Here is a 25,727-nt window from a genome sequence, read left to right as displayed (position 1 = left end):
CCATCACTAAGCTCACTTGGGAGTTGGAGGAAGGAATTGTAGAGTTGGAGCTGGCCGAGAGAAGTAGGAGATCACTTGGAGGGCTATTTGAGGAGGATTGCTGGAGTTTGGAGAGAAGAGAGGGACAAGATCAGTCAAAACAACAAAATTCAAAATTGGAAGAGGGCCACGCTGTGAAGGGTCGAAATTGAAGTTTGGAACCAAGGGAAACCCTTTCTGGGTTTTTTGGGTTTTGGGCAAGGATCACATTGCTAATTTTATAGAATTTTTTGGGCAGATCTAAGGGGTCAAATAGGGGTCGCAACTCAGCCAGCAACTAGAGGAGCTAAGGGGAATTTGGGCCAAAATTTTGAGGTCAATATTTGGCCAATTCCTTCGTGGGTTTTTCTGGGTTTAGGCCGAGGAGCAAGGAGTTGAAATCTCATAATTTTTTGAGCACGAGAAACAGTGATTCGAACCCTTCGAACTCAACAGACAGAGTAGTTTTCTGGGGCAGCACAGTTCAATTTCGTGCAGTAGTTGTAGCAGCCTTCAGTGCAACACTTTCTCACCTGGGTTTTGTCATGCTTGTCCATTGAGACAAGCCCAAGTGCACCATTCTATTTTACTATTGTATTTGCTCCTGAAGAAGTAATAAAATGGTTGTGCAATTTTCTATTTCCAGTGTTTCCTTGGGTGCTTAATGTATATTTCTTTTTTTTGATTGCTGGATTGTTTGCATGCTTTATGTATCACTTACATTCCTGTTTAGGATCATTACAGCCTGTCTGGCTCAGTTGCGCCAATTCTTAAAGTGTAGTTCTGGGTCCTTCCTATCAAATCGCTCTATGAGCCTCGGTGTGAAATCCTTGTAGGAAGTAATAGTGGTAGCATGACCTAGGGTGATCAATCAATGATACCACTGTTGGTGCACTAAGATGACTGTTAAAAGCAATCTTAATACCTACATTAATCATCAACCCAGGATAAGTCTGTTTATTTCAAGAGTGTTCAGCATTGTCTATGCAAGTGAATTCAGAGGCTAATTCATAATGAAATGATTTAGAATCATTGCAATGATTAATATCTAATTCTCAAAGTTCAATCCAAAACAATTCTGAAAGAAATCTTTAAAGCATTTTCAAATCTACTTTAATCTATTATGCAAAGAATTGAATCAGAATGCAAGTAAAAGGAATCACTCTCAGCAATCTAACTGGTATTGACACTAATTCGTTTAGCATGAAGGAAAGCTACAACAATTGAACAACAAGTAACTATGGAAGCACCTCATGGAAATGAATCAACTATAAGCTTGAGATCATTGGTAACACTACTTTAGAATGAACAACAATCGAATACTTAAATGAACTTGATCAATTCAGTAAAGATTAACACGCAGATGTAAAACACGACAAGATCTAGAATCTAGTTTGAACAACAAAAGAAAATCATAATCATCAATATTCACAGCAATCGGAATAATGCTAATTTCACAAACTAACAATAATAAACAATTATCAGAATAAGAAGAAATAAATATGACACAATTAAAGCAATAAATCTCCTATCGACTGGGCCAAAGTCTCTAGAAGTCATTGCCAAAAGATACTCAAAATGCGATTATAGGTAAAACACAATCTTCTTCATTAAACTTGATAATAGAGTTACAACATCACATTATTGAAATTGTTATATGTCGAAAAAGAATAGTTACAATCTTAAAATTTCTAACTAACTGTTCAATTTGCCTGTTGGCTTTATATCAATGTTTTACAACTCGGACTCGGACTCGGACTCGGCCGAGGATCGACTCGGACTCGGACTCGGACTCGGTAATGACTCGGCCAACTCGATTTCAATGACTCGGTCGTTGTAAAAAATACATTAAATATTTATTTTTTTTATAAAAAAACATAATTTTAAATATTTTAAACATAATTTTAAAGATTTTCATTCAAGTTTCCAAACACACAACATTATAATATACATGGAAGACAACATATGATCAAAGTAGGCTCATGAACCAATCCATTATATCAAAATGGTACGGTGTACCCAATGGCAATAGTAAATACATAGTCAACTGTAGTCTGTCATACATGATCAAAGACTCAAGAGTCAAAACAAAATACAAATAACCAAGGAGGCTAGTAGCTACTGCCAGAGGAGCCAAGATCATCTCGACCAATCTCTGGATCATCATCATCAGAGTCAGACAAGGGGCCCCATGGCTCCTCCTCATCATCATCGTCTCCAACTGCAACTGTAGAAGTGGTGCCAGTACCACTAGGCTGTGCAGCAGATGCAAGCTGAGATAGAGTACAAATGCGGCTGCGCTTCTGTCGTGGCTGAGCAGAGGAAGCACCTACAACTGGAGTCCTACTAGCTGGCTGTGAGACTGAGGCTGGTGGATTGGGATCTGCATTCAACTGAACATGCTGCAGTGGATCTCCAACATCAAGTGATTCAAGATCCTCATCAGGATCAAACTCTGGTAGACGACTCTCCACTACCCAATCTGATGTTGGGTCAATGTCTTCCAACACAATGGGATCTGAATCAGGTCTTTTGTTCAACAATTGGTTCCGTCTGAGCCGAAGGTTGTATTGGACAAAAACTAGATCATTCAACCGTTTTTGCTCCAAACGGTTTCTCTTCTTTGTGTGAATCCTCTCAAATACAGACCAATTGCGCTCACACCCAGATGCACTGCAAGTTTGACTCAAAATACGAATTGCAAACCTTTGCAATTCAGGGCACTGGCCACCAAAGGCCTCCCACCATTGTGCTGCAAAAAACATAGGAGTGTAATGAATTATGAGTTAGATGAAGGCTGAAGCTCAACAAAATTACAAATTATATCTAACTTTCAAATTATAAATGATTTAACAAACTTTAATAAAAAAAGTAAAACCATTAAGAAATTGAAAATTGAAATTTTTGTTTACCTGGCTCATCTGCTTCTCTTGCAATCTTTGCTAGGTTCTTCCCAAAGGTACCTGTTGCATTGCTGAAGGATGTGACCTGCTGATGTATCAGCAGCTGATCAGACTCCGATGGGACCATGCGCTCAATGCAATCAACCAGTCCATCTCTGACCTCCCCCCTCAAAGCTCCTGACTCCTTAGCTTTATAATGATACCGTGGGTTCAAAAAATACCCAGCTGCATGTATAGGGCGATGGAGTTGATTGTTCCATCTTTCATCAATGATTGCCCAAATGGGCCCATACTTTGCCACTCTATCCTTGTATGCTGTCTTTATTTGCTCCTTTGCTTGATCCATAGCCTCATAAATGAAGCCCATAGCCAACCTTTCCCCATCCACCAACCGCAACACCTTAACTAGTGGCTCAGCAAGCTTCACAATCTCTGCTGCCTTTCTCCAAAAAGTTTCATCATGGACTTTCCTTTTCAATTCTCTGCCTTCTGGTTTGTTAGACCAACTGCTTTGATTCCATTCATCACTGGAAAACATCTTTTGCAAGTTTCTATGTTGGGAAAGCATAGATTGCAATGTCAAAAAATGTGTAGCAAATCTAGTGATGGCAGGCCTAATGATATCCTTGCCTCCAGTGTGTTTCCTCATGAGACTCAAAACCAGTGTATGATTGTAGATAAATTTTGTTATGCTTTTGGCATTATCTACAGTGTTTCTGACCCAATCTAATTTTCCAATATCCTCAAGCATGAGGTCTATGCAATGTGCAGCGCATGGGGTCCAAAAGATGGTCTTGTGTTTTTCCTCTAACAGTCTACCAGCAAGAACATAGTTAGAGGCATTGTCTGTGATGATTTGAACAACATTAGCCACCCCCACATCCTGAATAACCTCATCCAATAGCTGAAACAACAAGTGGCCATCTTTTACCTTATCAGATGCATCAACTGATTTTAAAAACATGGTTCCCTGTGGGCAGAAGGCAAGAAAGTTTATGATGGTACGGTTTCTTTGATCAGTCCATCCATCTGACATGATGGTACACCCTGTTCTTGCCCATGATTCCTTGAAATCTTGCAAATACTCATTAATTGATTGAATTTCTTTCTGCAAACGAAACCCCCTTAGCTCTTGCATAGTAGGGCCTTTGAAGCCTTTTCCAGCAGCATGTATGGCCTCAAACATAGGCTCATAATATGGTGAACGAGCAGCATTAAAGGGGATATCAGCATCATACCACCATCTAGCTATGTAGTCACAAGCAGTCTCCCTCAATTCTTTCTTCCAATGGTCATCTAAAGTGGGCTGAGCAAGACCTTTACTAATACGAACTTCAGGACCATGTGCATCTGATGGAGAGGAGCCTGAGTGAGTGAAAAAACTTTTGATAGTCCCATCACCCTTCATTCTACCCTTTCCCTTATCTTGAACAGAAGCAAAAGAGGGAGGAACATAACGGAAAGGGTTTGATGCATCAGTTTGAGGGATAGAGGAAGAACCCTCAAACTCATAGTGGGGGTTGGCAGCCATCATTCTTTGTATCTCCCTCTTCCTCCCAATTTCAGCCTGTATCTCTTTTTGCCTAGTCTTTTCTTCTTTAAATTTTTCAAAGCTTTCCAACAAATTCTTTCTAATCTCCCCAATTTCATCAGATTTACATGCAGTAATATTGCCTTTAATCCCTGCCAAGTGTTGTTTCAGCCTATTAATCCCCCCAGGACCTTCCTTAATTTTCCTATGGCAAAACTTGCAACACATCTGATTATCAACCATTTCAACATATGCCCAAGCAGGATCTTTTGCTCTAGGTGCCATTTTTTGACTAGGAAAACAATCTGAAAATGAAAAAAAAAAAAAAATTGATTCAATGTTCATTTATTTGACAAAAAACACTCTCTAAGCTTTCTTGATATGCAACTAAAATTTACTAAGCAAAAACAGATTTGTAAGGGTGGAAAAAAATACCTCCAGGCACAAACTGCCTCCTCAAGCTTGCTCCAAAAATCAGCTCCTCAATGCTGCTCCAAATGGCTGCCCAAGAAGCTCCTCACTCCAGCTACAATGCTCCTCCAAGACTCCTCACTGCTGCTCCAAAACAAGCTCAAGAACTGCTCACTAACTCTCAAAGAAGACTCTCACTCAAATGCATAAGACTGCTGTGAGTGAAATGAGAGCATTTGGCTGTCTTAAATAGAGTTTGGGAGGGGGAAATGGACCCCAAAAGCATTTAACAAATTACAATAACCATTTAGAATCCACAAACCCTAATTATCTTTACCAAATATCAGCAAAAAATTGATTTTTTTTTATAAAAAACGCTGCCCAGCCGTCCTTTCCATGACTCGGCCGAGTCAATACGGACCCGGCCGGGTTGACCGAGTCAGCTATGACTCGGTCAGCCGAGCCGGGTCATGGGCCGGGTCACTTAAATGGTGATTGAAACGGTTAGAAACGGCCGTTTACGTTTCAGTTCGGCCGTTTCGTAAAACATTGCTTTATATAAGTTTGGAAAGATAAATGGATAGAAGCGAATCCTCAGGATCAGGATGTCTTGAGTATTTCACAACCGACAATCTAATTTCATCACAGAATAGAATTGGTTCTCCTGGTTTTCTGCTGTCCTTCATAAGCGAGATGTTGTCCTTTACCTTTCTTGGTCGCTGTTGTTCTGTTGTTTGAACAACATTCGTTCAATTCGTGTCCCTACATATAAAGATAGCGAAAGTTAGTTTTTCATGCCCATATTTACCCAATTTGTTAATGCTTGATTTCATCCAGCTTCTACGATTGTTTCTTCTATATTTTTCCTAGAATGAAGATAAACACATAAAGAGAAATGATTAATTAAGCTAATATGAGAATAAAACATACATTTTCCATGGCCCAACATACTCCCCTGCGTACCTTTTTGCATGTCCTCATGCAATAAGATTATTGAAGTGCAGTTGATTCAAGGAATAAGCAGGATAACCTTCTTCCTTAGATTGGCTAAAACCATATTTTTGTTTGAGTGCTGCAAAAGCCTGGTTCACACTGTAATCTGGCAAATTATAATCACTGTAATACCCATCAGGAGAGTCCCAGATAATTAGACTTCTGTAATGGCACCCTATCCAGTAGGGATGCTAAAATTGGCAACTAGGGCCAAACTCCATGTGGGTCATCTTATTCATGGTTGATAATATTTTTATTAGATTCATCTCGTCGAGAGGTGTAGGATTGATCTAAAGATCATCTGATTCCGATAAGTATTTATGGAGATATGAATTTATTTTGATTATGGAATAATTATCAAGCCGACCAGCAACTCATGTAGGCTCAGAAGCCCAACATTCACATCTATTCAATCATCAATAGTTGTGTATAAATACAAGAGGTCTTTTCCTCATTTGGACACACTCATCTCATCACATCTCTTTCTGTCCTGCGCAGAAAAGAGGGTCTTCTCCTACTGCGTAGAAAGAGAATCTTCTCTCACATGTGTGGAAGGAAGGACGCAGATTTAGGGCAGCAACTGCAGGTCGGAAGTTTGACCAGCATTGACCATCTTTCTCTCTCTCTAAATTGCGCTGTAGGTGGATCTGACTCTCTTTTGAAGGCCGCATTTTTTGGTGGAGGAATCAAGCCGATCCAACGGTCAGTTTGCAAGATATTGCCTGCCACTAGTTTGGCTGATCTAGGGTTTGCTGCTGCTGATGTAAATCGGATTTATGTACTATTTCTCTCTACTGAATTATTGAAGATAAAAGAAGATTTGATGAAAGGGTTTCCCCATATTGGGGTTTGTCTCTAGCTAGCCGCCACATCTTGTGTCTCTTGTCTTGGCTTGTTTTCTATCGATCGTTTAATGTTTTATCTGCACTTTACTTTATGTACATGTGATTGCTAATCTATGGATAATAATAAGAAAGATAAGTAAACTGCTATAAGCATAGAACATGCCATAGCTTAACATGGTATCAGAGCTGAGGTGAAGACAAAGCCCAAGCAAGAGCAAGGGCAATCATCGAAAAAGAAGATCAAGATCTTAAGGACTGATAATGGAACTGAATATGAATCTAACGAGTTTCATGACTTTTGTAAAGAGGTTGGCATTAAGAGGGAGACTACTACACCATATACTCTTGAACATAATGGTGTGGCGGAAAGGAAGAACCGTACGATTGTGGAAGCTGTCCGTGCCATGCTCCATGATCAAAGACTTCCAAAGTTTCTATGGGCCGAAGCTGCAAACACCGCCATATATGTACAAAACCGATACCCTCATCAAGCATTGGGTTCCAAGACTCCTGAAGAAATGTTCACCGGTAAGAAACTTGACATATCTCATTCTATAATTTTTGGAAGCCCTGTATATTTTCATGTGTCGAAAGAGAAAAGGAATAAATTGGGTGCATCTGGAAAGAAAGGAAGCTTCGTGGGCTATGGTGAACATACTAAGGGCTATAGAATCTATGTAGCTGATCAAAGGGAAGTCGTGATTAAGTCATGATGTCACCTTTGACGAAGATATGACTCTTAGCAAGGTGAACAATCTTCCTATAGTGAGGAACTCTCAAGAAGCTGACACCAGGGAACCGAAAGAAAAAGAGTATGACGAGATATTTGCACCTGTTGCCAGATATACCACCATCCGCTCAATCATAGCCCTTGTGGCTTCACAAGGATGGAAACTACATCAGATGGATGTTAAGACCACGTTCTTGCATGGTTCGATCAAGAAGAGGTCTACGTGGAGCAACCCAAAGGATTTGAGATTTATGTTCGAAAATCTCATGTGTGTAGGTTGAAGAAGGCCCTCTATGGGCTGAAGCAGGCACCTCGAGCATGATATGAGAGGATCGATAGCTACTTGATGAAGCTGGGATTCACTAGGAGTGAAGCTGACCCTCACCTCTACTTTAAGGTTGAAGATGACAAACCTATCATACTGGTGCTGTATGTGGATGACCTCTTCCTAACAGGTGCAGACCCTCTCACTCAAAAAATGTAAGAGGGAGTTGGCTTCTGAATTTGAAATGAAGGACCTAGGGCTGATGCACTATTTCTTAGGACTTGAAGTCTGGTAGAAGCCAAGGGAAATTTTCCTATCTCAAGGGAAATATGTGATGAAGATATTGGAAAGATTCGGTATGGTAGACTGCAAGCCTGTAACTACCCCGATGGAGCTTGACTTCAACAAGTTAAGCGGTAGTGCTGCTAGACTTATTTTATGAAATGCTACCGAGTATCGGCAACTTGTTGGAGCATTAATGTTCTTAGTGAACTCCCATCCAGATATATGCTTTGCAGTCAACACATTAAGTCAACACATGGTTCAACCTCATCACATACATTGGATTGGTGCCAAGAATCTGTTAAGATATCTTCGTGGCACAATTACATATGGGCTAAGATACACTGCCGGAGATATGAGACTACTTGGATACATAGATGCTGATTGGGCAGGCAGTGTGATGGATCGTAAGAGCACTTCTAGGTGCTGTTTCTCCTTGGGATCTACTTCAATATCCTGGATGAGCAGGAAGCAGAAGTCGGTGGTTTTGAGCACCATCGAGGCAGAGTATATTGCTGCTAGCATGGCCTCCTGTGAGGCAGTCTGGTTGCGGAAGCTCTTCAGTGAGTTGTTTGGATTTACACTGGATACCACTATGATCCTATGTGACAACCAGAGTGGGATTCGTTTGTCAGAGAATCCCGTATTTCATGATTGCTCCAACCATATCGATATTAGGTACCACTATATTTGAGATATGGTGCAGCGGGGAGCTATAAGGCTCCAACATATCGGTACAGATGAACAGGTCACCAACATTTTGACAAAGCCCCTAGGAAAGGTCGAATTTTTGACTTTCCAAAAACGACTTGGTGTCGTTCAGAAACCCTCTTATGAGGGTCCTGTATGATGTATGGAGCTCTTGTAGTTCTCGAGGGGGTACTTCTTGGAGCGACATATGACCATAGGGTAAAAGAATCAAAACTTTCCCTGTAACACCCCGTGGCGACTATATAGCAGGATGATTAGTTCTCCTGTGAGGTTTGGATGATGTGTTTTCCATGATGATTATGTAGCAGGATGATTAGTTCTCCTATGAGGTCTAGATGATGTGTTCTCCATGACGATTATGTAGCAGGATGATTAGTTCGTCTGTGAGGTTTGGATGATGTATTCTCCATGACAATTTTGTAGTAGGATGATTAGTTCTCCTGTCAAGGCATCCTACCCATGCATTCTGGGACTCATGGGAAATACCTCTCATCTGATCAATGAGCAGGGAAATGAGGATAGGGACCATAGTAGTATCGATGGACGCTGTTGTTGCGCAGAGTGTCTAGGTAGCGCGACAACGGTCAAATCGGGGGCTGTCACCCTGATCCCCGATCTCTCCGTTTAAGCTGTTTCCCTGAAGCAGGCTAAGGGGGGTAGATCCTATGGGATAAATGAAGACCAACTGGGAATCAATTGGTTTGGGAGACACAACAGGAGAAAACCAGCACTTGATCGATTTTAGAATTTGATTAGATCTTCAAATGCTTAAGACCAGTGCCTTATGGAGTCAATGAAAACCAAGTAATTATTTAGCTGCTGCTGCTTATGAAGTAATTTAATGATTGCTTGAAAATATTTACAAAATATCCAACATATAACGAGCATTATATAATCCAAGCAATGATTAATTTCACTAGATGCAAGATGTTCAAAGGATGCACAAAGCTCCTAGCAATTAAATTTCAAAATGATCGAATACTTTAAATAACCACGAAACATAAAAGCTAACCACCTAGAATTTAAAATGATTATGCTTGAAATTCCAAATCTAGGAAATTTATCATTTTCCAATAGTTAAACTCCATATAAAAATTTAAGTTCATTCAACTATAGTAAAATGATGAACATTGATACCACAACAGAAAAAAGACATCAGAAGGAATTTCCAATTTAATTAGTCTTTTTTCAATTTTTTTTTTTTTTTTAATGATTTTTTATTTTATGATTAAAATCAAAGTCATGAAATAAAAACTAAATTCTAAACTAAAGACCAAACGAAAAAAAACTAAAATCCTTTTTATGAATTATTTATTTTTTATTTTTTATAAAAATAAATCTAAATCTAAATAAAACAAATAAAGTCTAACTTTTAGATTTTTAATTTTGAAAATTTAATTTTTTTTTTTAGGATTTTTCTTTTAATTTTTTAATGATTTTTACTTTTATTTTTATTAAAGTCAAAACAAAAAATCAAAAATAAAATAGAAAATAAGCAAAAGTATAACTAAACCTAAACTAAATAAAAATGAAACTTAAATTAAAACTAAAACCTTACTTAACAAAAAAAAAAAATCTGAATCTAAAGCTAACACCTTATCATATATATATAAAAAAAGGGAAAAAATATAAAATCTGAATTCTAAAAACTCAAATCTAAATCAAAATAAAAATTTAAACTAGCCTAAAACTAAAACAATATGCATATATCATAATAAAAATGCCTACGCTAAACCTATTGGGACCAAAATGGGACCTTGTACAAAAAATAAATAAAAGAAATGCTATATGGAAATCAACACTAACCCTAACTCGAATATGCAAAAGATGAAATCGCGTTTTAATGTGCAACTGCAGGTCGAATGGAGCTTGACGACGGAAAGGAGCAATTGAGTATTTTGCTTGCAGGTAGGGGAGTACGCAGGGTTTGGCAGCGCGGAACAACACGCAAAGGACACAGATAGGGTATCTATGAGATGGATGTAGGTTGAGGTGAGCGTGCAAATGGATGGAAATGCAGGTTCTAGTGAAGGTGACTGCGCGTGTAGGGAAAGCCGAAGAAGGGAAGCTCGGATGTACAGTTTCGATGGCAGCTGAAGGAAGGTGATGCGTAGGATGGACGTGGGCTGAGGGCGTTGGAGTAGCAACACGCAGGCAACGACGTAGCAAGGGTTTCGAAGAGCAGCGATGAGAGGAGTTGCAATCTGCGTGAGGGTGATTAGACGCAGATCTGGAGCTGTGGAGATCACGCATAGATGAGCCAGGTTAAGCAGCGAGGAAGGGAGAAACACGTGGGTAGGCAGAGCGAAGAGTATGGCTGCGTGGGATTTTTGGTAGCAGATGATGAATGTGTGGAAGATTGCTGGCTGCGGAATGGAGTGAGATGGCCAACATAGGCAGAAATAATGGATGCCACGAGATTTTGCAGCGTGGGAATTTTACACAGCCTGCTTAAAAAAATTTCAATTTTTTTTTCCAAAAACACAATGAAACCCCAAGCAGCAGAACTGTACACCTGCAAAAAACTGGTTCTGAAGCAAATATTCCTGCTAGAGCTGATCCTGAGGCCAGATCTTACCCTCCAGGGCCTAGATCTGGCTTCGGACAAAATGTTTTCTTCTGACTTGCAACCTGCAATAACGAAAAATGACACCTAGAAACAAAATAATAATGAAACCTTAAAAAACCCTAGCTAAATAATTACAATATTCACAAGGCTGCAGGCTCTTAAATAGCCAGATTTGTCAGTGTGCCACAAATATATTTTCAGAATTTTAAATTTAACATGAGATGCTTCAGAAAAACCCTTCATGCATTCGCAAGAAAAATTCAAATGATAAGCCGAGGATCAAAATTGGCTGGGCTCTTTAGAAAATGCTTTCTTGGGAGTTGGTTGGTTCAACCGAGAACTTCCCCAAACGCCTGTTGATCTTCGAAATCTAGATTTTTCTGTATAGATTACTTCAACCATTAACGAAGAAGGAGAAAATGATACTAAAATCCAAATGTAATGGAGATACTTGCCATCATATTCAGAAATTTAACTACCATTCAAACCCTTGCGACTAAACAAAATACGTGTGTTTAAAATCATTCTTCATAAAGCTATCATCAATGGCTAAAATTAAAATCATGCACAGAAATAAAACATCTTACAACATTTCTAGAAGAGTAACACCAACAAGATTTCAACCCCAAAGTCTTTCTTTATTGCACATGAAAAATGACTACAAGAGAGCTTTCTTTAGCACACGACTCTAAGATTGAATGATCTCAAATGACCCCTGACACCCTATTTAAAGGTAAATTTCCCAACGGCTAGTTCGAGTGATCCATGTCAAAGTGATTTCGACCGTCGATGAGGATCAGAATCTCTTTTAATCTCATCCGTTGAAATTTTAAATGCATTTTGATTAAAAAATAAAATTTTGCATCTATTTCCTCAAAACTTTGACTTTTTATTACTTTATTATTTATTATTATTATTATTTATTTTATTTTATTTTTATTATTATTATTTTTATTGGACTCTCGAACTTAGCCTTTGGAAAAAATTACCTAGGACCTAGGACTTACGAGGGGTTTAACTATTTTCTAACCCCCAAGACATGATTTTTAAATTTTTACATCTTAGGGGAGAAAACCCATTTGACAAAGACCCTCATATACTACCCAGTTTTGTGACAGAAATATAATCTAGCAGATAAAGCAATTTGTAATAAAATAGCCTAACCAAATAGTTAGGACTATTCCCAAATCACTTTTACATAGACTCAACAAAGTACACTAGGAGTCCCCTAGGATTCTAATGATAAAATCCATTCTGGCTTTGGGGTTAGGCTGAAGGAAAACTCTGCCATCCATGGATCGGTGAGACAAAAAACCTTTCGGAATGTAGATCATCACTAGAAGATTAGGTTTAACTAGGCAATTACATACATGATACATATCTGCTAAGGTTATTTACAATTTACACATGCAGACTGGGTTTACAACATAACATGATCGGGCTGATGATGATAGTCGAATGGCATGGACACGTTGATTAGGGGCTATCCCTTTTTTCGAAAAAAGGGGGTGTACTGCTATGGGTAGTTGACACGTAGTGGTCAATAGACGCATCGCTGTATCTACCATACTCCCTATGCTAGGATGACCTTCATTGATCTGGGATCAATGATACTGGTCTGGGACTAGTGGTAGGAGTTGTACCCACTATGACGCTGACTTCGGGTTGGTCGAGACTGGTCTGGGACCAGTGGTACATACTCTGAGACTGACTTCGGGCCAGTGGAGGACTGGTTTGGGACCAATACTAGGAGTGGTATCTACTATGACACTGACTTCTGGTCGGTTGAGACTGGTCTAGGACTAGTGGTACACAATCTGAGACTGACTTTGAGTTAGTATGATACATCCTCGATTGTTTCTTCCTCTTCATAATTCAGACAAAGCAGAGTAGAGCAAAACAGAGCAGATCAGGACAGGGCAGAACAAAACAGATTAGAGCAGGCAGGATAGAGCAAAGCAGAGCAGGGATCAAGCTGTATAGGGCAGTGCATTTGATGGATGAATAGTAGCGACCGACAGACGAATTGCGATGGAGTCCTCCCCAGTTGAGAGGGAGTGTTAAAATTGGCAACTAGGGCCATACTCCATGTGGGTCATCTTATTCATGGCTGATAATATTCTTATTAGATTCATCTCGTTGAGAGGTGTAGGATTGATCTAAAGATCATCCGATTCCGATAAGTATTTATGGAGATATGAATTTATTTTGATTATGGAATAATTATCAAGCCGACCAGCAACTCATGTAGGCTTAGAAGCCCAACAGTCGCATCTATTCAATCATCAACAGTTGTGTATAAATACAGGAGGTCTTTTCCTCATTTGGACACACTCATCTCATCACATCTCTCTCTCCTGCGCAGAAAAGAGGCTCTTCTCCTACTGCACAAAAAGAGACTCTTCTCTCACATGTGTGGAAGGAAGGACACAGATTTAGGGCTGCAACTGCAGATCGGAAGTTTGACCAACGTTGACTATCTTTATTTCTCTCTGAATTCCGTTGTAGGTGGATTTGACTCTCTTCTGAAGGCCGCATTTTTTGGTGGTGGAATCAAGCCAATCCGACGGTCGGTTTGCAAGATATTGTCTGCCCTAGTTTGGTTGATATAGGGTTTGCTGTTGCTGATGTAAATCAAATTTATGTACTATTTCTCTCTGCTGAATTATTGAAGATAAAAGAAGATTTGATCAAAGGGTTTCCCCATATTGGGGTTTGTCTCTGGCTAGCCGCTACATCTTGTGTCTCTTGTCTTGGCCCTTTTTTTGTCGATCGTTTATTGTTTTATCTGCACTTTACTTTATGTACATATGATTGCTAATCTATGGATAATAATAAGAAAGATAAGTAAACAGCTATAAGCATAAAACATACCATAACTTAATAAGGGCCCATGCTTAGGACCATATTGCTATATTTGTGTAGGCGAGTAGGGGCAACTTTGAAATTTCTAAACCCAAATGGCTCCCTGTTCCTGACATTGTTACTGGAAGCTTCCCATATTTGTCTTGTTGCTGACAAAGCTTCCTCCTTAATTTCCTAAAAGTATTCCTTACTTGCCTGTATGATGTCTATGTGGAGTGGTCCTAATTGAGCCACAACGCCTGTTCGTTTCAAGAACTGTTTATGATGAACATAAAGATGTAGGGGTTTGTGGGTTCTCCCCTGACCCATAAGTTTATACCATATTCCCTTTTTTGAAAAGTACTATGGGCTTTAGCCCATTTAATTTGATTGGTGGCAAAAGAAAGAAAAGCTTGAAATTGAATATCCCCAATGAAGGGGCCAGGATTACTATCCAAGTCATCCTCTAAGAAGAAATTGTGCGTGTATAACTCACATAAAAGGTGCTTTACTTGTTCATTTTGCTCTTTAAAACATTTGACAAAGTTTGGAGTGGTCTTGAATTCCGCCGACTTACCAGCCTTGACGGCTTTAACCTTTAATAAGAGGTATCTTTCTAACAAGAATAGTGCATAATTGGTGGCAAGTGACTGACACGACAAAGCATCCAAGTAGAGAGAGCAGATAGTTTCAATTTGCTCTTTGGCCTTCTGCAGCTTGGCTTGTGCTTTTTCTAATTTCTTCTGCTTGTTTTGTAATTGGCGAAAGTCTCATTTTCTGTGACAGTGCATGCCTCAAATTTCTTTCACAATTCCTGATGTACTTGTAATGACACTACTTCTTTATGTCGAGCCAACTCCTGCCGAGTCATTGATAATTCATTTTGCAATTTTATGATAATAGCTTCCCTTACCAGAGGAACGTAGTCAAGTGTTTCCTTTGTCTGAGTTTCATCATCCTGTGTTATCATTGAGTCAGTTTGAACAACAGCCTCAGCCGCTTCTCGAGACATACAACAATCTGCTTGGGCATTTCCTTCAAAATCAGTTTGAACAACAACTTCAGCTGTTCCTTGGGGCATATAGCAATCTTCCTGAGTATTCTCTGCAGAATTGGTTTGGACAGCAATATCTGTAGCGGGAAAGTCTGATTGGGTTTTTATTGAGCAAACGCAAGGACCCTCTGTTTGAATCTCACTACTCTTCAAAGGACATTGCATTGTTTGAGTCCCTTTTGAACAAACAAAAGGACTCTTAGTCTGGGTTTCAATATCCTCCCAAGAACACTGTTCTGTTTGGGTCCCTACGATCTCCAATTCTACTTTCAGTTTCCGGATCGTAACTACTTCCTTCAACCATTGTCTCAGTTGCTTAACGGTTTTTTTCTGCTTTCTGTACTTCTTAAGCAATTTTCTCAATCTGTCCTTATATGTTTTCTTCGTCGTGGGGTTTTTGATCGGCGGTGGCACAATTGTGTTTATTTCAGGTTCAGGTGGAACTGTGTCAATATCAGGATGAGATTCTAATGGAACCGTGTCTCCCGATGGATTCTCGTCTTCCAGATCTTTTTCTTGATGGGCTTTGCTCTCAAGAGATTCCAATGGAATGGTGTCTCCTGAGTGATTATCATTTTTAGGGTCTTCTTCTGTATGGGCCTCGTCCTCTTGGGACTTCATTAAGATAGTGTCCCCTGGTTGATTTTCATCCTCCAGGGTTTCTTCTGTAGGGTTTTCCTTTGCTGGGAATTCCAATGGAACAATAACCTTTGTTTGATTTCCATCCCTGAGGGTTTCCTCTGCATGGGCCTCTTTCTCAAGGGGCTCATTCATAGAGGGAAATGGTTATCTCTGACCCTCTAAATTATCAGCAAATGGCAAAGTTCCATCATGGCCAGTACTGCCGGCAAAGGTAGACTAGTTAAGGGCATGATTTTGCCCTTCAAAATTTCCAGACAGCTCCCTTTCTTCACAAAATGTCCCCATGTTCTCCAATACTCGGGCAACTTCTTCCTCATATTCTTGCAGAGTCATCTTGTGGACTTGGAGAGGGCATGTGAAACGACCCTGCTTCTTCTATTTGAATTGGGGTGTGGTGCTGCGATTTTATCCTTGCAGAGCGCCTACGCTTTACTGGGCGCGAGGCCAAAGAAGGATTCCTTCCTTTTCTTGTCCTTTTCAGACCTGTCACTCTTATGCCTTGCTGTTTACTCTTTAGGTTTTCTTCAGGTGGCATCAAAGCAAGATTTACAAGGTTATCCCAGGTTAATTGCTACTGGGCCAGTCCATGGATGATGATTAATTTAATTAATCCATGATGGCTGACGGCAAAATGTGGGTCCTTGGCCTTTCTGACCTGACTAGCAACATTATGCAATAAGGAATTTAAATAAAATGGCAGATTAACTATAATTTTATGCTTAAGAATAGCTAACATTGAGTTGTCGAGGTTTCACGACGTCCTGATGTCCGTCACACGGGATATACCTTTGAACAATGGTCGCCAATTCCTGCCATGGTTGCCTTAAAGCTATAGAGTGAATCCCTTTACCTTTGCGCACCAATTGTTCCTCTAGGTCTTGGAATACTGCGATTGCATCCTGCAGAAGAATATGCTGATCTGTCCATCTCGTGCCCTCTACTGGAAGTTCAGAGACTTCAACTATAACTGCATCAGAAATTGTTATGTTTTTGCCTTTCACCGTCGTGCGTCCATTCTATAAAATCTACAAAAATTCAAGTGTTATTTACTCATGAAATCCCTGTAATCTAGTAAGGTATTGAAGCCAGCTGGCGTGCTCAAGAATTTCACGAGCTTGTTTTGATACCCAGAGCACTGTAGGTTCAATGCGGATGGCTTTTCCTCCCATGGTTGTTGTTTCTCAGTAGCTGGTTCACTTGCACTTTTGCATGCACTCTTCTCACAATTTCATAGTTTGGAACAACACCGTAAAATGTTAAAGCTATTAACAGAGTAGTGACGTTGTTTTAGAGTTAATATCAAAGGCAATTATGTTATTTGTCTCATCAATAGTTTTTGGCGCAGCTTCATAATTAATTCACATGCTATCCATAATGCTTGCCTTCGCCCCTCCAATCAGAAAAAAGTTTAATAATTATCACACACACATTCATAATACAATGCTTCCCCCCTCCAACCAGAAAGCAGTTTAATAATCATTCCACATGCTATCCATAAATGATTAAATCATCGCACATGCTATCCATAATGCAGACCGTCCCCCCTGGAATCCGAAAAGGGTGTCCACGCCCACAAAGCATGGGAAAAAGGGAGAGGGCGTCAGAAAGTCATATATGCATTCGGACAATCAATCAAAGCAGTGTAAAATACGACAAAAACAATCAGAGCAATACAGGTCAAAAGTTTTGAAATGCTCATAAAATGAATAAAACAGAGATTAGATCATTATGTGTAGAGATATTTACCTTAGGTGGAAAAGGTGACGAACTCATGACTGGTGATAAATGTTAATGACTGTTGGTGTCGATTGATCGGACAATAATGATATAATGCATATAAAGATATAGTTTACCATGCATGTTGGTTAATTTAGTTGTGAATGCTGTTCAAATGGTAAATTCACCTTTAGAAATGAATCAATAGGGGGTAATAGGATAAAGAATATTTGGCAATGTAACATAGTACTTCAATACCACAAGTAAAGCCACTGCTGCTAGCAAGCGTTCAAAGCCTCGACAGGGTTGCTTTTTAACCCCAAAAATGAGCTAGAATCCTCCTTTTAGTGTTTAGATGATTTTCCTTTTCATTGTTATAAAGAGACCACTATGCTGGCATGATAACCAGATAATCATAGTGCCATTCACCAGGATATAACAAAGCAATCAGGTTGACTCGTGATGGGACCTCCTGTCATTCTGACAGTTTTAACTATCAAGAAGGTCATTACCTTGGTGTGGTGGCCATAATAGAATGTCACTTGTTACACCTTTATGATCATGGTAGGCTGGCTCGTGATGAAACCCCCTATCCTCTTTAAGAAGATGTGTGTTGCATTTTCATATTTTTATTGTAAAGGGAGGGAGGCTCATTTACTCCTTAAGATTCAGGGATGGCGTGAGAAATAAACAAAATGTCAATGAAAGTTATGCTTTTATCCCTATATCATCATACCAAAGGGAATTACCAATTGAAAGTGTGAACGATAAACCAACATGGTATTAAGATAGTAAATCATTTTATGATGTGTCCAAAGAGAAGATATTCAGCCAGTCATTATATAGATGAACCATGTCAGTTTTGGAATAAAGATGACCATTAAAAGTTTTACAAGTCATAATGGTATTAATATCACTATTTTTCTTTATCTCAGGTACAAATTCCAAATCCAAACAGATGGTTTCACTAAAAAGATGGAAGAGAAAGAAAATGGCAAAAAAGAATGACCGACGATGGAACAACAAAAAGAAATCACAATTGTTCGTTCTACCGAATAGCAAGTGTTCAATCGATTGAACAACTACATTGAACAGTAGCTGTTCAATCGATTGAACAATTGAACGACAACTGTTCAATCAATTGAACAACTACTGTTCAATCGATTGAACAACAAACACACAAAAAGAAATCGGTGCTGTTCAATTGATTGAATAGCAAAACACGCAAAAAGAAATCGGTGTTGTTCAATTGATTGAACGACAAAACACGCAAAAAGAAATCGGTGTTGTTCAATTGATTGAACAACAATTGTTCAATTGATTGAACAGAGACACGCAAAAAGAAATCGGTGCTGTTCAATTGATTGAACAACAAAACACGCAAAAAGAAATCGGTGTTGTTCAATTGATTGAGCAACAAAACATGCAAAAAGAAAAATTGGAGTTGTTCAATGGATTGAACAACAGTTGTTCAATGGATTGAACAACAAAATACACAAAAAGAAAGATTGGAGCTGTTCAATGGATTGAATAGCAGCTGTTCAATTGATTGAACAACAATTATTAAACACACCAAAAAACAAGAAAATCCTTGTATTTACGTAATGATGCCTAACTAAATTGCAACCAATTCGCAAAGAGAATATATACATTATTTACAGCTGAAGAAAGACATTTTTATGAAAGTAAAGCTGCTAGGTCATCACTCCCTGCAACTAAAATTTGAATAGTGGGATCATCACGTACCTGTTGGCAAAATGACTCTTTGGTGAGTGGTTTATGATAAAGACGCACCCAATGTCCATTCACCTTGAAAGAATGTCCAGACTCATCAATGGTAGTTAGAGTGAGAGTGCCATTGTTGTGTACCTCTTGAATTTCATAAGGGGCAAGCCACCTTGTCTGTAACTTGCCCGGGAAGTCTTGGAATCTGGAATCATATAGGAGCGCCCAGTCTCCTTTCTGAAACATCTTTTTTTAATAAGATTGTCGTGCCACTTTGCCTTTTGTTGCTGAATAATGTTGGAATTTCTAAGTCTAATTGTTAGAAATCCTTCATGTACTTTCTGATTTATTTCTACCCACTTGTTTTGTTTAATTAACAAGTTGTTTTTCGTGTAAATACTGAAAATAAAGGCAAGTACGTGCTCAACACATTACAGATCATCAACTGAAGGAAAAACAAGCACACAAGTGACACCGTTGTTTTTGGACCAATGTTCCTGGAAAAACCCAATGTGGGAAAACCGGTGCAGCTATCTAAGGGTTTTATTATTAAGCAGTTTCAAAATACAATTTGGGTGTCAAACCGGCTCACCCAACAGAGAATGATCTCGACAATAGTACATCTCAGTCAAAGACAGATATTCCGGCTAAAACCTCGGTAGAACAATCCTACAACTCTCAGCTCCAATCTGCCCCACGAATTCTCTAGCTTCTACCTCTAGGGACTGCATCAGCCTCTCTGGCCTAATGTCAGCCTAGCGTCACCCCAACTCGCCCTGCGTCAGCCTTTGGAGGCAGTGCGTCAGCCTCTAGAGCCTCTATATCACCTACGCTAGCTCTCTCTGGCACTACGTAGCTCTTGGCTGCCTCTGCGTGGGCCCTGACTGGCTTTGCGTGGCCTCTAGCTAGCTCTGCGTCCTTCTATCCCGCCTTTTGCGCTGATGCTCACGGTACCCTCTCTGCCTCTCTGCTTTTATATTCATTGCCCCTCAGATGCAACTTTGATCACTTCTTCGATTTCTTCAGCAAGCCCTGCCCAGAAAATCGAATTTTTGATCAACTCGGTGTGTTCTCCAAGTGGCCCTCAAGCCTCCTCTTATACTTTTCTCGTTGACAATTCAATGACCGAGTTTAAGTCCCTAATCAACAGCTAAGATTAAATCTGGCTTGATCCATGACTTTTGGACCCTTCTAACACAATTTTATATTAATTCATATTAATATTTTATTTTCCCTAAGTTTAGACTTAGGGACTCCATTAAAAATATTAATTATTTTAATATCTCCCAAATTGTTTAAAATCTACCCAAACCATTTCTGGGTATTGGAGATCTCATGTGCTTTAGCCTCTCCACCAATTTTCGTGGCTAAATCACATCCGATGCTACCCGAAATCAACAAATAATTGTGGTGCGTTGTACAACAAGTAGTTGAGCCTCATCCAATTCATTTATTTGTTGAAGTCGTTTAGTTTGGGCCTCCGTCAGATCCAATCCCTCTTCCTAGGCTATTCTGAGAGCCTTTATTTCAAATTCAATAGGAAAGATAGGTTCTTTGCCAAATACAAGTTGGTACGGAGAATATCTAGTAGTATTTCACCAAGTTGTGCGATAGGTCCACAAGGCCTTTGACAGTCTAGCAGCCCAGTCTCGTCGATGTGTCGAAACTGTCTTGTTCAGAATTGCTTCGATGACCTTGTTGATGCTTTCAACTTGCCCATTCGCCTGTGGGTGATACGGGTAAGTGACTCTGTGTATGATGTGGTGGTTTCGTACAGTGCCTGTAATCTTATGTCCTACAATATGCCCTCCTCCATCTATTATCACTTCCCTAGGTAAACCATACCGCACAAATAACCCAAAAAGGAAATTGATTACAGCTTCTTCTGTAGCTCTCGGCAAGTCTATTGTTTCTACCCACTTGGTTACATAGTCTGTGGCAACCAGTATGTAGGCCTTTTGGTTTGATGGCGGATGGAATGGGCCAACAAAATCCAATGGCCATTGTTCAAAAGGTTCTATTACCAATTGGGGCTGCAACAACATTTTGTTAGATTGACTAGGACGGCCCATCCTTTGGCAGATATCACAAGCCTAGACATATTTCTTAGCGTCTTTAAAAATAGTGGGCCAATAATAGCCAATTTGTAGTACCTTGTGCCCCATTCTGTGATCTGCGAAGTGTCCTCCGCAGGGCTTGTCGTGGTAAGCCTTTAGGATGTCGTAAATTTCATCTTCACGAATGCATTTGCGTATGCACATATTAGACCCTGTATGGAAAAAGTATTCGCTAATCCAAGAAAATCGGGCACTACATTGGACAATCTGTTTCCTTTCCCTTGCTGTCAAGTGTTTAGGCAGCTTTCCTACCGCCAGATAGTTTGCTACATCTGCGCGTTTTGATTGCTACGACAAACAAATATTTGTCTGGAAGCTAGTCATCTACTGCCAATGGATCATTTATCTTTGGAACCCGAGACAGAAAATTCGCGACTGGGTTTTCCTTCCTTGGACGGTCTTTAATGGTGATATCAAACTCCTGCAAAAGTAACAACCAACGAGTCACTCGACCATTTGTAATGGGTTTGTTAGCTAAGTATCTAATGGCGGAATGATCAGTATACAGAAAAATTTGATAGCCAATTATATAATCTCTAAATTTGTTTATGGCATAAATGACAACTAAGAATTCCTTTTCTGTTACTGTATAATTAAGTTCAACAACAGTAAGACTTTTGCTGATATAATAAATAGCATAAGGCTTTCTGTCCTCCTCTTGGCCAAGGATAGTGCCTATTGCTGCATCTGATGCGTTTGTAGAGATGTGAAAGGGCAGCTCCCAGTTGGGTCCACACAATACTGGTGCCGTCGAAACTAATTTCTTCAAATCTGTAAAAATTGTGTCACATTTATCAGACTATTTAAAGTCGACATAACCTGTTCAAGCATACAAAGGTGCAACAATTTGTGAATTTTTTTTGATAAACCTGCGATAATAACCTACATATCGAAGGAAGCTACATGCCTCTGTCTGAGTACAGGGTGTAGGTAGTAGGAGAATTACTTGTATCTTTGCTGGATCTACCTGTATCCCAGCTGCATAAAGGTAGTGTCCTAGGATTACGCCTTCTGTCATCATCATGTGACTCTTGACATTGCTTAAACACAACCTGGTGGCAATGCATCGTTCCAAAACCTTTTGTAATGTCTGTAGCGCTTGATGAAAGTCGTCCCCATACGGGGTAAAGTCATCCATGTAAACTTTGAGTCCTTCATTTATCAGATCAACAAAAATGCTGTCTATGGCCCTCTGAAACATAGCTGGGGCATTGCATAAGCGAAACGGTAATACTTTGTAAGTGAATGTACCCCATAGGCAGGTAAAGGTGGTTTTGTCTTAGTTTTCAGGGGCGATTTGGATCTGATTGTAGCCGCTGAAGCCATCCAGAAAAGGAAGAACTGTTTTCTTGCCAGTGTATCAAGGACTTGATCAATAAATGGAAGAGGGAAGTGATAATTCTGTGTGGCTTTGTTCAATTCCCGATAATCTACACAGATGCACCACTTCTTGTTTTTCTTGGGAACAACTACCAACAGAGAGACCCACTTGCTATTGGAAATGGGATAAATGGAGTTCACATCCAACAACTTCCGTAGCTCTTCTTTTACAATATCTTTGAGATGCGGATTCAATCTCCGCTGTGGTTGCTAGATAGGACGAGCATTCTTTTCAGTATAGATATGATGCGTACATAACTGTGGGTCTTGCCCTTCATGTCTGGATAGTCCCATGCAAAAGCCCCTTTCTATTTTTGCAGAACATGAATGAGCTTTTGTTGTTGGTCACTGTCCAGACTATCATTAATGTTTAAAATCTTGCTTGTTTCAATTTCAACAGGCTCGCTGTTATGAACGACAGTTGTCTGAATATGCTGATCATCAATATTTTTCAAAGGGTCTTCCAAGGTTTCGTTATCAAGAATTGCTTTTAACATTTGTTACATTATTCGTAATGGATGGTTGATTGATAAAATTATTGATTACATCATCTTCAGTCTGATTCTTGAACTCAAGCACATCTGCTACTATAAGCGGTGAACGAATGCTTTCTTCCAAGTGTGGGGGTGGTTGTTTATGTATTTTCACGATGGTAGACTTGGTTTGACAGGAGGATATAAAACAAGATTTTTTATAGCATTCCCTTTAGCAATGGTCATACCGCCCTCTCGGCAACCTATTTAAGCATCAACTGTTGCCAGCCAAGGTCAGCCCAAAATTAGAGGGTGCCCATCAAATCGACTTTTTGGGTTTATGATGAGGAAATCTACTGGATACTCCCATGGATCAACAAAGACCATAATATCCTGTAAAGTTCCCTCTGGTCTTACCATCGAATGATTAGCAAGTTCTAGTAGAGTGGTGGTTGGTTCCAGAGCTGTGATACCAAGTGTCTTATAGGTTTCTGCTGTTAAGATGTTAATGGCTGCACCCAAGTCAACTAATGTGTTTGGGAAGGAGCGACCATATATTTGAATTGTAACGAGGGGATTCCTAGGATCTTCATATTTTATCGGGGTTTCCCCGCCCAAGAGCAAATTGGACAAGGTCCCTACAACATAGGTGGAGCTTTTGCTTTCCTCACAGGCTTTTTCACACATAGCTCTTTAATTGTTTTAGCATAAATAGGAATATCTTGGATGGCCTGGAGGAGAGGAATTTTAATGCAAAGATTTTTCAGCTCCCCTACGAGATCGATGTCTGTATAAACAATTGGTTTAGGTATTGTTAATCTCTGAGGGAACAGGGGAGAAGTAACTAAGAGTTTTTCAGGATCTTTATGCTCAACTATATCTTCTCCTTGTTTTATTTCTATGTTAGTCATAGTCAATGGTGTATGTACAGGTGGTGTTTCTAACTCAATTGGTGGGTTGCTCTCTGTCCTCCTCAGGAGTGATAATGCATCCTGACCTTAGTCTAAGTTCATTGCATTCTTTTTGTTCGGCTCATAGTCTGAGTTTTCAACAATTTGCACTAGCTGAACCGGTTTATTATTGGGGACGTAGAAGGGGTTGGGGATTTTGTTGTAATGGATATGGGGCTGATAATGTCGGTTGAGGTTGAGGACCTGTCCCCATAGGCGTATTAGTTATCCCTAAAGGTCGCTGCCAGTTCGGAGACCAGTTTGAATTTTGTGAAGTAGAGGTAGGCCATTGGGATGGATATGGATTACCTTGCCAAAAAGGAGTAAAAGGAGAATTCGGCCAAGCATTACTTGGAAGAGACTGAGTTGGCCAAGATGACATAGGAAATGGTTGGGACTGCCAATTCGACAAAGGTGATTGAACTTGCCACGCTGCCCCAGTGGATATGGATTACCTTGCCAAAACAGAGTAAAAGGAGAATTCGGCCAAGCATTACTTGGAAGAGACTGAGTTGGCCAAGGTGACATAGGAAATGGTTGGGACTGCCAATTCGACAAAGGTGATTGAACTTGCCACGTTGCCCCAGAATTCTTCTGCTAATTAAATGATGAAGAAGGAAAGAACTAAGATGTGTCTTGTGACATACCTGTGGGTCGGCCTTGCCACTGTCGACGCTGGTTCATTAAGTATACTGGTTTTGTCTCTTCTTCTGCTTCTTTAAAAACTGCTTTCAGCCCTGGAAGTGATGGACATTGCTCAATGGCATGGTCCTTGGTGTAGATAGCGCATGTCTGGACCATGTCCAATGGACACTCCGTTGGCTGTGCTTCTTCTGGCAGCATGGGCAAAAAATGGCCAAGTTCTGTTCTGCTAAGGCTTGTTTCTGTTTGGCCTGCAGGACGTCCAACTGCGTTGTAAGGGTGCCTAGGATGTCCGTCTTGAAGTCCTCCAGGAGGTTACTGATTTCCATTCTTGTTACGCCTCCACTGTGCGGTTTGCTTCCTCTAGTCACAAGATCTTGGTTTCCTGACCCGGTGCATGTACTACCTTGCAAACACCTGATACACAAGCGAACGATTTCATCATAATCCTCTTGAGAAATGTCTCCCTTCCCCATCAAATTTAGAGTTTCTATCCATTCTTCTTTCATTCCTTTAATTAATATGGCTTTCAGGACTTCTTTTGGTAATGTGGAGTGAGGGGATCTTTGCAAATTATAGTGAAACCGTTCGACATATTCTTCTAGAGTTTCATTATCCTTTGCAGACATCTTAAAGATTTCATCTTTTAATTCCCTAGTCCTACAATAGTCCTGATATTTTGTGAGAAAAGAAGTTTTCATGTCATCCCAAGAGTTAATAGTGCGTCCACCTAAACCCATGAACCACCTCAAAGTTGCTCCTTTTAGAGTAGAAGGGAACAACTTTAATTTTTGAGGGTCAGTGGTGTAATCGTATCCTCTACAGAGGACGTCAAACTCGAATAAGAAGGCATCCAGATCCTCTGTGGTCATCCCATGAAAGGCTGGGAGGTTTTGCAAGAGAGTAGCTTTCATAGGGGCATTGGC

At 39.9% G+C, this 25,727-nt stretch overlaps 2 protein-coding genes across 3 annotated transcripts in view; one reads left to right on the top strand and one right to left on the bottom strand.

The window, feature by feature from the left end:
- LOC149205836 (Thioredoxin family protein) overlaps positions 1–25,727 on the top strand; it is a 395,762-nt gene that overhangs the window by 140,951 nt on the left and 229,084 nt on the right. The window lies entirely within an intron of this gene.
- Positions 1,957–15,930, bottom strand: LOC149205837 (uncharacterized). Its single transcript, XM_089396178.1, has 4 exons — positions 14,926–15,930; positions 14,680–14,752; positions 2,931–4,286; positions 1,957–2,770 (listed from the first exon to the last, which is right to left on the bottom strand). The coding sequence occupies exons 1-4, from the start codon at positions 15,928–15,930 to the stop codon at positions 2,130–2,132; spliced, it is 3,075 nt and encodes a 1,024-aa protein (XP_089252304.1). The 3' UTR covers positions 1,957–2,129.

This window comes from Pinus tabuliformis, chromosome 1_2 (assembly GCF_031772625.1).
Source record: "Pinus tabuliformis cultivar Carrire ecotype Pingquan chromosome 1_2, CPIR1, whole genome shotgun sequence".
In the NCBI taxonomy this organism is placed as follows: domain Eukaryota; kingdom Viridiplantae; phylum Streptophyta; class Pinopsida; order Pinales; family Pinaceae; genus Pinus; species Pinus tabuliformis.
Note: the sequence above shows the minus strand (reverse complement) of the source record. Positions and strands in the feature narration are given on the sequence as shown.